The sequence below is a fragment of the Bemisia tabaci genome, chromosome 9 (genome assembly GCF_918797505.1).
Source record: "Bemisia tabaci chromosome 9, PGI_BMITA_v3".
NCBI lineage: Eukaryota > Metazoa > Arthropoda > Insecta > Hemiptera > Aleyrodidae > Bemisia > Bemisia tabaci.
Genome location: NC_092801.1, coordinates 16045267 through 16058981, shown reverse-complemented (window position 1 = coordinate 16058981; position 13715 = coordinate 16045267). Strand labels below are relative to the sequence as shown.

The 13715-nt window shown below is 41.7% G+C and overlaps 1 protein-coding gene across 6 annotated transcripts in view; it reads right to left on the bottom strand.

The window, feature by feature from the left end:
* The window catches only part of Galphaq (G protein alpha q subunit), a 62866-nt gene extending 49276 nt beyond the window's left edge, over positions 1 to 13590 (bottom strand). For 2 of the 6 annotated variants that reach the window (XM_019051502.2, XM_019051500.2), the window contains exon 1: positions 12737 to 13590. In XM_019051502.2, coding sequence (XP_018907047.1) covers positions 12737 to 12854 — 118 coding nt within the window. In that variant the 5' untranslated portion in view covers positions 12855 to 13590. The remainder of the gene's footprint in view (positions 1 to 12736) is intronic. The other 4 variants (XM_019051501.2, XM_019051498.2, XM_019051497.2 and 1 more) reach the window with 3 other exon arrangements.
* Between the last annotated feature and the right edge of the window lie 125 nt (positions 13591 to 13715).

Sequence of the window (13715 nt, the reverse complement as noted above, 5' to 3'; positions counted from 1 at the left end):
TGGCTAATTTATAAAATCCAGCGAGTTGATTGTTGAAATTGATAGACAAAGCTACAAAAAAAGATGACAAAACGGATATGGAGGGATCTAATTTGTAAGTGAGTGGTTGCGATGGACAAAGGAGGTAGGTGGAAGGTATTAAACTAACTAACGACAACTCAAGAGAAACCCTTTAGTTAGTCCATCATTTTCTCCCTTAGTCTATCAAAACCACCAATTTCAACGGAATTCGGAATTTCGGAGGAATGGATGTGTTGCATGTGTGAGGAATTTGCGATTTGACTATTGGTTCTTACGTAGAGTTCGCGAGAAACACGATGGTGCCACTGGTTTTCTCTGAAATCAACTCCCAAGCTCAAAAAAAGCTCTCAAGTTGAGGCCAAAATGGAGGGGATATCCCACCCTACCCCGAGAGTCCACCTCTACATCAAAACGAACTCTCCATGCAAAGATAGGGAGCAAATACTTTAGCAGGGTTGCCGTGCTTTCAGTTTTGGAGTCCTCAAATAAAGTGGCAGCCTTGTCAATGTATTTGCTCCCTATCTTCGCATTGAGAGTTTGTCTTGATGTAGACGTGGACTCTCAGGATAGCGTGGGATATATCCTCCATTTCGGCCTCAACTTGGGAGCTTTTTTTGAGCTTGGGAGTTGATTTCAGAGAAAACCAGTGGCACCATCGTGTTTCTCGCGAACTTTTACAGAAGAATCAACAGTCAAATCGGAAATTCCTCACACATGCAACATCTCCATTTCGGAGGAATTGTCGATGGGTTGGCGTTATTTTCCGATGGATGCTCGTCGATCGAATCCATTACCATGTAGGCTACGACAACCAAGGTTCCTGGGACTGACGAAATTTCAACGGTTCGGACGCGACGCGGCGACATGTGATGAGATTATCGATGAAGCCCTGCAGCGAGCCGAGCACTCCGAATCCTATTAATCGGAGGTTGGCGCTACTGCATTCCGCGAGTCGAGCAGACCCTGTCTCCTACCTGAGCAGCGGGGCGATTATTGAAACTGATAGACAAAGCGATAGACAAAGATGACATAGGGAGTATGGAGCGATCCTATTGGTTGACATAGTTGGTTCTCATAGACTAAGGGGGAAAATGATAGACTAACTGTCGGGTCTCTCGTGGGTTGCCGTTAGTTAGTCTATTACCTACCTCCTTTGTCCATTGCAACCACCCGTTTCCACCAATAGGATCCCTCCAAATCCCTTTTGTCGTTTTTGTGTATAGCTTTGTCTATCAGTTTCAATAATTGGCCCGCAGGATTCCCATAATTCTTAGTTTCCCGCACCAAAGAACGTAACTACATTTCACTGTTACACGGAAAAAATTAAATTGCTGATTTAACAATTCAATTGCTAAAAAAGAGTGACTGCAATGTTTCGATGTAGATTTCACAACAAAAAATTATATTTTGACCACCCCCGGGGTTAAATTAGCTTACAATAGAGGTTAAAGTAGCATTTATTGTTGTAAAATCTACGTTGAAACGTTGCAGCCACCTTATACTTTCTAGCTCCCCTGGGGTAGAGAGGAAGTATTGTTTAGCAATGGACCACTAGACAAGGTACGAATTTCAGCATTCTGATACGTGTTTCGTATCTAAAATTTCACGTAAAATACGATGCGCACAACGAAAATTACCGAAATCAACTCCTTACAAAGATATTTAATGATTCTTGATGCGTGAATTCAAACCACCCGTTCATGAAAACTCAATGCTCTGCGTGATTCACATCGCGCGCTAAACGTTATCATGACAGTCTCTGCGATATAAAAATCTGACAACCTCAATCTTGACGCTTTGACTCAGCTATAGCAAATTGCTTATAGTTTGGACAACACATGGTGGGAAATGAACATTCCTCGATTGAGAAGCTTGCTGAAACCGTTGGAGTGCGCGATTTGACTCACGTAGAGCTTTGAGTTTCTTGTGAGCGGGCAGTTCAAATTCCTCGTAATCAGTGCGAAATAAAAACGTTAATATCTTCGTTAGAAGTTGATTTCGGTAATTTTCGTAGTGTGAATCGTGTTTTACGTGAAATTCTGGTTAAGAAACATGTATCAGATTGCTTAAATTCGTACCTGGTTTAGTGGTCCATTGCTAAAAAAAGTGACTGCAATGTTTCAATGTAGATTTCACAACAAAAAATTATATTTTGACCACCCCCGGGGTTAAATTAGCTTACAATAGAGGTTAAAGTAGCATTTTTTGTTGTAAAATCTACGTTGAAACGTTGCAGTCACCTTATACTTTCTAGCTCCCCTAGGGTAGAGAGGAAGTATTGTTTAGCAATTGAATTGTTAAATCAGAAATTTAATTTGTTCCGTGTGCCAAATCCCCCCTCCTAAATTGCATATTAACTAGAGTCCCTTTATACTGAGAGTCAAGACAAGGTGAATCCATTTCTGATTGGTTCCCGTATTTCAGGCCTCCACGCTGTCACAAACGGGAATAAAGATTATATTTTCACCGATTGCACAGATTATAATGTAGAATGGACCGGGGAATAACGGGTTCGACAAGGGACAAACGGAATGAGAAAAGGAGCGGAGAAAGGAATTTGAAAATGAGCCGATCAAAGATTACAAAAAACAGTCAATTTGTATAATCTTCATTCCCGTTTGTGACTCCATGAAGGGGCGGGGGGGGGGGGGGGGGGGGGGGTTGGTCTTGACTCTCAGTATAAAGGGACTCTAATATTAACCAGGAGAATCTTAGCAGAGTTACCACCGAATCTATAAGATGAAATTCCCTGGCATTTCCCTGACACATTTTGATGAGATTCCCTGACAATAGAAGATATTCCAGATTGTTAAAAAAAAACATAATTAGAAATAGTTTTCGGGCAAAATTTGGTGTTCGAAACTTCAAACCCATTCTAGAAAGCAAATAAAGGTGGCTCAACAATTTTCCCCTGACATTTTCGTCATGTTCCCAGATATTTCCAATTTTTCTTCCGCTGAGTTCGAAAATGATTACCGCGCCCCCCCCCCCCCCCCAAAAAAAAACAAACAAACAAACAAACCAAGGTAAAGAAAATGACTAGCTCCCATGTTCCGACGAATTTTTAGCCGCTGAATCAAGAAATGACCCTGTTTTTTCCTCATAATTTTTTTTTGTTTTCAAAAAGTTTTCCAAAATACCGAGCTGTCCCTGGAAAATCCTCATTTTTACGGGAGAAGTATAATTCCTCAGAAATTCCTAATGAAGAGAAAATCGATCATCCGGAAAATCCTGACGAAATAAAGAAAAATAAATAGCGTTTCCGGACTTAGCGTAAAAAGGTTGAAAGAGTATCTAAAACATCTTTCGTGTGTTAAACTTTGTTTTCGGATGCAGACCTGTGTGATTATTTGAGATTTAACACCGTCATTTTCCCTTTATAAGCTGGCATCCTTGATGAAAATAAAGATGGACCAGCCAGAGCATTTGAAACCCTAAAAATTGAAAATTACGTTTTAAGTTACCCCTATACTCAATTTTCATTGGCATTTGACGTTTGGCGCCAGAGTTCCGGGCAAATTTCGGGGTAAAATCCTCAACTTTGATGAGCTGTGGTGTCGAAAAAAAGAATTTTCAGAAAAAATTTGTAGGTAGAGCAAAAAAGTCTTATTTTGACCCAAAACATCGATCCCTGAAGTCTGGCGCATTGACCCTGGGACACCCTGTATAGCTCATCAGAGGGATCAAGTTATTGCTTTAAAATACCCACTAAGTAATTTGACTCGCCTTTCCATTAACTCCCGGGGTAATTCGTCCCCGACGACTAAGGGTTCATCCTCTTCCGTTCTCTATAAAGAGACCGAATTTTGTCGGCTCTCACACCGTCCTTAAATATACTTAAGACGAGTCTCAACCGCACTTAAGTCCGTCTCAGCGCTTCTGATTGGCTGGTGGTGGCGGTTTGGACTCATCGATGGACGTTGCACCTCCTTGGAAAAGAGCTGACGAAATTCGGGTCCTATGCTGAAACCGATCCTTGTCTGAGCATCTGGCTCCACCTACAGTCCCTTTATAGAGAGAGTTAAGACAACGTGGCTCATGGATCTCACAGACGGGAATAAAGAGTACACAGATTTTGTAATCTTTGATCAACTACTCATTCCCGAATTCCTGTCTCCATTCCTTTTCTCATTCCTTTTGTTCCTTGCCGAACCCCTAGTTCCCCGGTCCATCCCAGTTTATAATCTTTGCAATTGGTGAAAATGTAATCTTTAATCCCGCTTGTGCCACTGTGGAGGCCTAAAATACGGGAACCAATCAGGTGGCTAAACTTTTTTTCCTCGACACTTCCGCCATTTCCCCTGACTTTTCCAGGTTTTCTCTGACTATTCAAACTTCCCTGGCCTCCCCCGGTATTCCCTGACTGCGCCGGGTGTCTGCTAAAACAGGCAGGCCAATTATCAGTACTTTTATAGCACTTCTTCAATACATTTCCAAGAAATTCAGTACCTCCTCAACAGAAAAATTCAGTACTTTTTCAATACCTCCATTTGACGAGATTCGAAAAATTTCAAAAAATTGAATTTCTCGCTCAAATTGAGACAAAAATGATGAAAAAATGAAAAAATTCCGGAGCTATTGCGGAATATCCGCACTTTCTCGGTACTTCCTGACCGCCCTTAAAAATCAGTACTATTTCCGGACTTCCCGGAAATGAAGATGTTGCATATGTGAGGAATCTGCGATTTGACTGTTGATTCTTGTGTAAAAGTTTGCGAGAAACACGATGGTGCCACTGGTTTTCTCTGAAATCATCTCCCAAGCTCCAAAAAAGCTCCCAAGTTGAGGCCAAAATAGAGGGGATATCCCACGCTATCCTGAGAGTCCACCTCTACATCAAGACAAACTCTCCATGCAAAGATAGGGAGCAAATACATTAGCAGGGATGCCGTGTTTTCAGTTTTAAAGTCTCAAAATAAAGTGGCAGCCCTGTCAATGTATTTGCTCCCTATCTTTGCACGGAGAGTTTGTTTTGATGTAGAGGTGGACTCTCAGGATAGCGTGGGATATCACCTCCATTTAGGCCTCAACTTGAGAGCTTTTTTTGAGCTTGGGAGTTGATTTCAGAGAAAACCAGTGGCACCATCGTGTTTCTCGCGAACTTTTACGTAAGAATCAAGTCAAATCGCAAATTCCTCACACATGCAACATCTCCATTCAGTACCTCCTCAACGGAAAAATTCAGTACTTTTTCAGTACCTCCATTTGACAAGATTCAAAAAATTTCAGAAAATTGAATTTCTCGCTCAAATTGAGACACAAATTATGGAAAAAAGAAAAAAAATCCGGACCTATTGCGGAATATCCGCACTTTATCAGTGCTTCCGGACCGCCCTTTAAAAATGAGTACTATTTCCGGACTTGTAGACACCCTGCTGCGGGAACCCTGGATCATTGGAACAAAAGGCGGCAACCTGGCGATGCACTTACTGAGGCCCCTTTGGCCGCAAAGGCGACCCTTGGGGCGGTCAGCGGGACACCGCGCCGTAATCGGGACCGGCGGCGGCGGCGTCGCGGGGCTCCCGATGCGCACGCGCCACCCTCCCCCCACCCCCCAACCGGTCTAGCGACGCTCATTCATTCACCCTCCGCCACCCCCTGCCCGCCCCGGTGCGCGGGCGCCCCGAAACGAGCGCCGGAACAGAGACGGGTGCACCAACTGGCAACGCTGATGACTCCGCCCGTTAAAGTGCATGTAAAGTAACCGATGTCCATCGATTCCAGGTAAGGCCGACTGCCTCGCTCGGAATCGATTGTTTATAGTAGAATCAAACGGAATGAAAACGAAAAGGAGCACCCAAGTAGCAGTTTTCAACGGAAAAATCGCGATATATTGCGATTTTATCGTCGATAAAATCGCTAGGATCATCAACATCTGAGCGATTATCCTCGATCTTGTTGTAATATAATCGCGATTTTATTGCCCGGCAATTTTCGCGATACTATCAAAACAAAAATCGCGATATATGGCGTTTTTATCTCGATTTTATCGACGAAAATTGATCGCGATTTTATCGAACACAAATTGCGATGCATAGCGATTTAATCGACATAAGTCGCAATTTTCATTCGATAATATTGCGATAAATTGCCACCGGTATAATCGCGATAATCAACAGATAAAATCGCTATGTATCGCGATCGCTGCTACTTGGGCAGGGTAACTACTAATACAGGCTGACCAAAAATCAGTACTTTTAGAGTAGTTCTTCAGTACATTCCCAAGAAATTCAGAATCTCCTCAACCGAAAAATTCAGCACTTTTTCAGTGCCTCCTATTGACGAAATTCAAAAAATTTCAAAAATTTGAATTACTCGCTCAAATTGCGACAAAAATGACACAAATTCCGGACCTTCTTGCGGAATTTCCGTTCTTTTCCGGTACTTCCAGACCGCCCTTAAAAAATCAGTACTATTTCCGGATTTTCCGGACACCCTGCGGAGTTTTCGCCCGTTTGACTGTACGTAGAATTATCGATATTAATCGAGTCTAGATGTGGCAGGATTCCTCGCCAAGAGTCGATTGCTTCAAAGGAGTTCAATGGAAAAAGGACAATGATACCGAATGAAGAATTTGCAGATGTCTAAAATTGTGTTTTCATGTTTAAAATGAAACTGCTATGAAAATTGACGAGGATATCCTTGATTTCGGAATTGGATAGTTATTGGAGGAAATATGACAAAATAACCTAATCTGCTAAAATACATGAATATAAATGGAAGGTACATTTTCTCACTTTTAAATATAATTTCCTCCAATTTCCCATTCCAGAAAAAAATTATGAAAAATACCGCGAACTCAACTCACTCAGCACTCTCAGATGAAGCAAGAAAAATTTTGTGTGCAAAGTCTCCATTGCACCGGTGCGGAATCGCCGATGCAGGGGGTTTGCGTTCTTTTTTTGAGGTTGGGAGTTAATTTCAGAGAGAACCAGTGACACTATCGTATTTTCCGCGAAATTCTACTCGGGAATCAGTACTAAACTCGCAAATTCCTCACGCGTGCAACAGCTCCATTGCCTTACCAAGAATCGATTGTTTTACATACATATAAATGGAAGGGGAAAAGTGTTACCAACTTGCAATGTCGCCATTGCCAGGGCCGGATTAAGGGGGTGGCCACATGGGCCGCGGCTCATGGCGGCAAATCTATAGGGGGCGGCAAATTTTGCAATTTTTTTAAATGTAGGTATAAAAAATCGGATTTAGAAAAAAAAATTACAAACGAGAAAAGGCTACAAAATCTCTCATTTCCTAAGAGCGCAGTAATTTCTAATTTTGTCATCTTCCAGTGATACAAGAGACAGCACCTTTAATTAGTCGAGTTAGGAGAGAAACCAAACACGCAATTTGGCCTGGAACGGCGCGACTGAGAGAGAATTGACGACGAGGTCTTGAGATGAAAAGGAGAAGCCCTCGGCACGGCGATCGGCTTGTAACACATATTAGCGCCTACAAGACTGCACGAATACTTCACGCATTACATCAAACAGAGTGCGGTCGTTGCGGACGGCCGGCGTGAAACGGATAGCGCCTACAAGAATGCATGAATACCTCACGCATTGCGGCAAACACAGTGCGACCAGCGCGAAATGCATAGCGCCTACAAGACTGCGTGAATACTTCACGCATTACGTCAAACACAGTGCGGTCTGCGAGGCGCGGCGGCGGAAGTTAAAATCATTAATCCAAATTTATTTTTGTTCTTTCATAATTGTTTCGTTCCTTTCCTGTAAATGGAAGACCTTGTCCACGCAGAGATAGGTTTACGGAACTGAACTTTCGCGCAAAGTTCCGTGAACTTTTGCTATAGTAGTGTTGACAGGGCTTTCCCAAAAAATGTGTTCAACACGAGTAAACGCGTCTCATGCACCCCTCCCCCGCTAGCACGTTCAATTGATGGTTTTTATTGATGTTTCAAGATGAATGAGAAGGGGACGGCAAAATACAGGCGGCCCATGGGCGGCAAGTAGGTAAATCCGGCCCTGGGCACTGCCGTCCGATCAAAAGTGACAGGGGAGTTAAAATCGAAAATATAGACTTTCTCATTAACATTCCCTCACTTCTAGGTATTCTGCCGTGCTAAGGAAAAACGCCGTATGAACATCCGAGAGTTGCCAAATTTCCCCGGATAAAACATGTATTTTGGACGAAATTTATACATATTTTTCCTTGACATTTTCAGATATTTTAGATTAAATTGCGCACAAAATAGTCTGAAAAATTGGAAGAAAAATATACACAATTTCCCCAATAAATTCGTATTTTATCAGAGGGAATTTGGCAACGCCTGAAGGTTCATACGGCGTTTTTCCTTAGCACTGCAGTATGTATCCCATTCCCTCGGAACAACAATCCTTCGATCAACCCAATTTTAATCATGCAGACAATGCAGAATGTGTCGACTCAAGTTTCGTTTTGGACTTTCCTAATATTTTAAATGAAATTTTTTTATCTTTCGCGCGAATAAATTGTAACCAGTTAGATTTAGAAAACCAACTTATTCGATTAATTGAATCAAATATTCCACCCCTGCATGTGATAAACTGCAAGTAATTAGAAAATGCTTGATGCACTCGGAATTCCCTAATCAACGACAGGTTTCTCGATGACATGGAATTCCCTGATATTTTTCGATTTTTACTGACGACAGACGCCCTGTCAAGATACCTAGAATTCTTAGTTCCTTTTGGTTCCTTTACAGTGGCGTGGCGTGCTTTGCGATATATCGATTGATCTGCCATTTGAATCCATGGAAAACGATCGATAAACAGGGTGTTCGCAGCGAACACCTTAATAATAGATTCGTTACCATAGATTTAAATGGCAGAACAATCGATACATCGCAATTCACGCTACGCCACTGTTCAGGGTGTCTAGTATTTTTTAATTTTGAAAAATCCTGATATTTTATAAAAAATTCTTGATTTTTCTCGACTCCTGGCAGGGTAGGAAAATAGCAGTAAGACTTTCTCCGCTGAGGAGATTTGCGTAAGAAAAATTCCTGAAAAGGCGTCCGATTCTCCGATTTTCCTGATCAGCCAAACTTCCTGATATTTTCCGATTTTTCCTGATGCTAGACACCCTACTGTTTTTTTTATAAGTTTACAAATTATTAATTTTTCGAATAAAATCCACAGACGGATTCATCTAATGTCTGATTATTTCAAGCGAAGTCAAAACGCACCACAAATTTTTTCAATAATTTGGCTCTGGAGCCTGGAGCAGAGGGTGGATAGGAGGGAGGGGGAGGGGGATTTCCGCGTTTTCAGTACCAATTGGCTAGAAAAATTCACCGATTTTTCGATTTCGGGTCCCATGCTTTAAAGAACCCTCAATTTCTGATTATCTTCGCGTTAATAGAAGTGCTTTTTAGTACGATTAGTAAATTATTAAAGGATCTTTGAATGATCCTTCGGGAGGAGGGGATCCTGCTTTTATCAACATTTGTTCTGGTTTTTTGGGCATCTCCAAGTTTATGTACTGATTGGAAGGTTTTGGAATTATTTTTCATCTAATTTGTAGGTTACCCTCGCTTTTACTCGAAATAGAGCGAGAAAAAAAAAAGAATTAAAAAGTAAAATCTCCTCCCACGACTGTCTCTCTCCCTCTCTCAAAATGATAATGATACCCAAACCTGGCGCGAGGTGTTGGCCTGATTTATGCCGCCAAACACCTGAGTGACCAAAAGTTTCCTATGACGTGTTCTCAGCCTGTCGGATTCAAACACTGATCCTTGCTACTTAGTGGTTCATTACAGAAAACCTAAACTTTCAAGGTTCAATGATAAAATTTCCTTACTAGGTAATGACAGTTTAGTAAAATTCTTCAACACTCACAGGTTTTCCCTGACTTTTCAAGTACTTCAAAGTTCTAACAGAATAACGCTGATAAAATGCAACCAAGTTTGGTTTTTCTGTAAGTATGCTCTAAATAACAAGTTTCACATGACCTATCTTGAAAAGACTTGAAGATATTAATGAGTGTATGACTATAGGGTTTGATCACTTTAATCCTTGGAAATAGTGAGTGGAGTTGATGAGGGAGACTAATTCAAAAATTACACCTAGATTCTCATTTCCACATGCAGCGCTCAAGAGAACTTAGGTAGACTAGCCCACAGTAACTTCTAATCTTCCTTCAAAATCGACTATAATGCTTGTTGTACCTAGCAAAGATTTGATCGTCGATCATTGCAGGCAGAAATAAAAAGTTTGACGCCATATGCGACAAAATCATCGAACAGATCAGAAATTGTATGAATGCATCACTCACATGGCAAGTTAAAGGACAAAAACGAAGTAATTCTTCGAGTAGTCTTTGAACAAATGAAAGAGCAATTTGAACTTTAAAGAAGTGCTGCTGAAGTCAAAAATTGAGGTCAGTAGAAGTACAGAAGTCTGCCATTTAAATTCATCTGCTTAGTGAAGGCGTAGACTTTTTAGAAAGGAGCGTAGGTCAGCAACTCGGCAAGCTCCACAAGTTTGCCAACAAGATGGCTAATTATTGAATAATTCCAGCAGGCGTTGAATGACACTTTTGCGGAACTCAGCGAACCATCGGATACTCAGCGCTGTATCATGTGGACTTCAACAATGCGCCTCATAGGTGTAACTATTTAAATTCATTCATGGACAAAAACAACGGCAAGTCATCTTCCAGTGGTGGGCATGTTTAAATTCTCGTGGTGGGCATGTTTAAATTCTCAAGTATCAACACATCACTCAGGGACTGCATGCAGATATTCTACTCCTCACGCTTTACATGAAGGCGGAAAGTTTTTTGATACTGAATGCTGATGAATATTGGGTGGTAGGGACAACCCTCATCTGATAATTTAACATAATCCGTGAAACATAATAGAGAGGTTTCATCTTAGATTAGAACTGTTGTATTAGCCACTATCAACAATGGTACACAGGGACTATGATAGTTTCTTAATGAAAATCAAAGAAGGACATAATGCAGCAGCTCTAAGCTACGTTAGTTTAACAAAATTCTGACGATAAAAAGAAGGCCCGAGTAAGTTGAACCACTAACAGGAACCATTGGTGGAACCACCTACTTTAATGATTTGGTTGACAAGGGCAAAGCAAACAAGAAAAGTTGGGGGTGGAATTCAATCAGTTTCTCAAATCCACTTCTTTTTCCCAGAATTTTAACTGAAAAGCTGAAGGTAAAACTTGACACCAATAATGAAACATTCCCGAGTGTGAAAAGCTTATACCATATTAAAACATTTAGAAATTTGAGAAATCTCCGATTAGAAAGCTCAAAGTATGCCAATATTAATGAATGTAGACATTTAAATACAACAATATAATTCTATGAAATCCAAAAAAGGTTAATTGAGGCGACTAAAACCTAACTATCAATCTGATGCAGCCTGAATGATACCAGTAGACAAGAAATATCCTTGAGCTACACAATGATACATACAATGACTTCATGACGCAATTTCCCTAATGATTACAAGTTACACATTGTAAGATAAAAGAAAATTGTGAGCACATTTTCGATGAGAACATTACCTACGACTGAATCATTGCGGCATAGGAGAAAAGTTAAAATATTTTCAATAGCCCTGTAAGTAAAGAGCAAGGAGCGGGTTAAATTTTGAGGATGACGAAGCTCATCGGACTAAGAAGGACTCTTGACCAATCATTCGATAATTAACAAAACAATCATAAAAAATCATAATTAACTACATTCCCGTTGTAGATAATAATATAACTATGTAATAGACCGATCACTTCAAGTTGATTAATTATCTGTGGCCGGACAGACTGTTGCTTTCATGCACAATTGCACTTTTTTAATCGTCACAAAGCCTAGTAAATGCTCTATGTTCTGTAAAAATGTAACAATAACTGCAGAACACTTTTTGGTACACTCAATGCTTAGATGTTGTTGCAAGAAAAGAGCTAAGGAAGCTCAACACCAGAACTAAGCTGACGTCAGTTGTCATCAACTAGACTGGAGCCGCTATCAGCCTACTTTTTATAACCTCAATTTGTTGAATGGTAAACCGAAGAATGTTGAAAAGGAAGACCGTTCTAAAGACAGTTAGCTACGGTGCTCTTGGAAGATGACAATCTAAGATCTTCTAATTACAAAGTATACGTTGTGGAAGAGTTTCGTTATGTGGCACATTTCAAATACTGGGAGCCACAGCCAATCCTGGGCAACACTTTCAGAATAGTGCATACCCACGATAGTTTAGCTGACATAATCACAGACCAATGGTGAACAATAATGGTTTGAAATGTAATTCGAGCAAATTCATAAATTCATGAAAACAACCGCTCAGGTGAGAGAGTAAAACCAATGGGCGCTAACAGCCACAGCTGATAAGGCTACAGATCTTCATTACCTTATCACTAAACATACAGAAGGACAATGCTTTGCAAATCTTTTGGTTTGGGCAGAAACAAATACATTCTGAAGCCCATGGAAATGGCCTCGAGACATAATTAGCTGCGACAGGGAGCCCCAGACGGAACAATGCAGTGTCAGGATATTTGACAGTAACCTGCCCGACTACGGTTGTCTTGACAATAAAGAACTACCATAAAAGCTGGAGTCGAAGAGACATGAAGCTCCCGAATAAATGAGAAAGCGACTGGGCGATTGGATAAAAAGAAGGACAAAGTGGATAAGAAGTTTAGAGGTTAGGTAGCTGGGTAAGAGATGAGCTGATAATGGACAGACTTACCGAGCAAGAGAAGTTTGAGTTCACGCCGAGCATCCCTTTTATCCCTCCGAAGTTGACGTTCTATTTCTTGATTGATTCGTTTCTGTTCCTTGGCCTCTTCCGACAGGCAACAAGCCATGATGAGGGCCTACCTACCCCGGAGGGCTCCGAGCCTGTATTATCTGAATCGACCCGTTGTTTTCGCCGTTTTGACAAGGGTAGATGACCCTTCGGAGCTGGAAACTTTAACTAAGACACAATCATGAGTCCGTCGGGCACCGATGTACGAGCAAAAAGTCACTAGCACTGACGAAGAGGGGCGAACAGAAAGAGTGACGGGGCCGAGTAGAGATCCCGAATAGCGAGAGCCAGTGCGGGCCACAACTTTGGTCTGGGTGTGGTGATAGAGGGAGCTTACGAGAGCCGAGTCCGGAGTCAGTCAGTAAAAGCTCGCACCGCAACGCAATTTAGGCCTCGGAGCGCGGACCCGAAATGGGGCTCAAAGCGACATTTTCCACTATATAAAAACTCGGCTCCGCAACCTCTCGGATCCAATTAGAATAATTTAATTTGGGAAGCCAATCATGTAGGTGCGCACGTGCTTTATAAACAGGATTAAGCTACGAAACCAACTCCGAGGAGCGGGGCGAATTGGCGGCGTTAAACCTTCGGCCCCGAGATGAGACACCACTGAGGCTCCGAGGAGGGCTTGCTCCTTACGGCCGACGAAAAATCGAATCGGAGCCAGAACAGAACGGATTTGAACACTGAATCACCGACCGAATCCGCAGCCCGAAATTACTTATCTCCCGAACTGCAGGGTGCAGGCAGACGCCTCTCTTACACAAGATGGCGGCGAGACCATTGATTTCCCACAATCCCGCGCGGCCCGCGGCCGGCCAATCGACTTCGTATTGAATGGCGGCCTTTTCTCGACACTTTCTCCGTTCCTCCTCAGCCCTTTTACCCTACAACCTAACTACCTAAAAGAAAATATCAG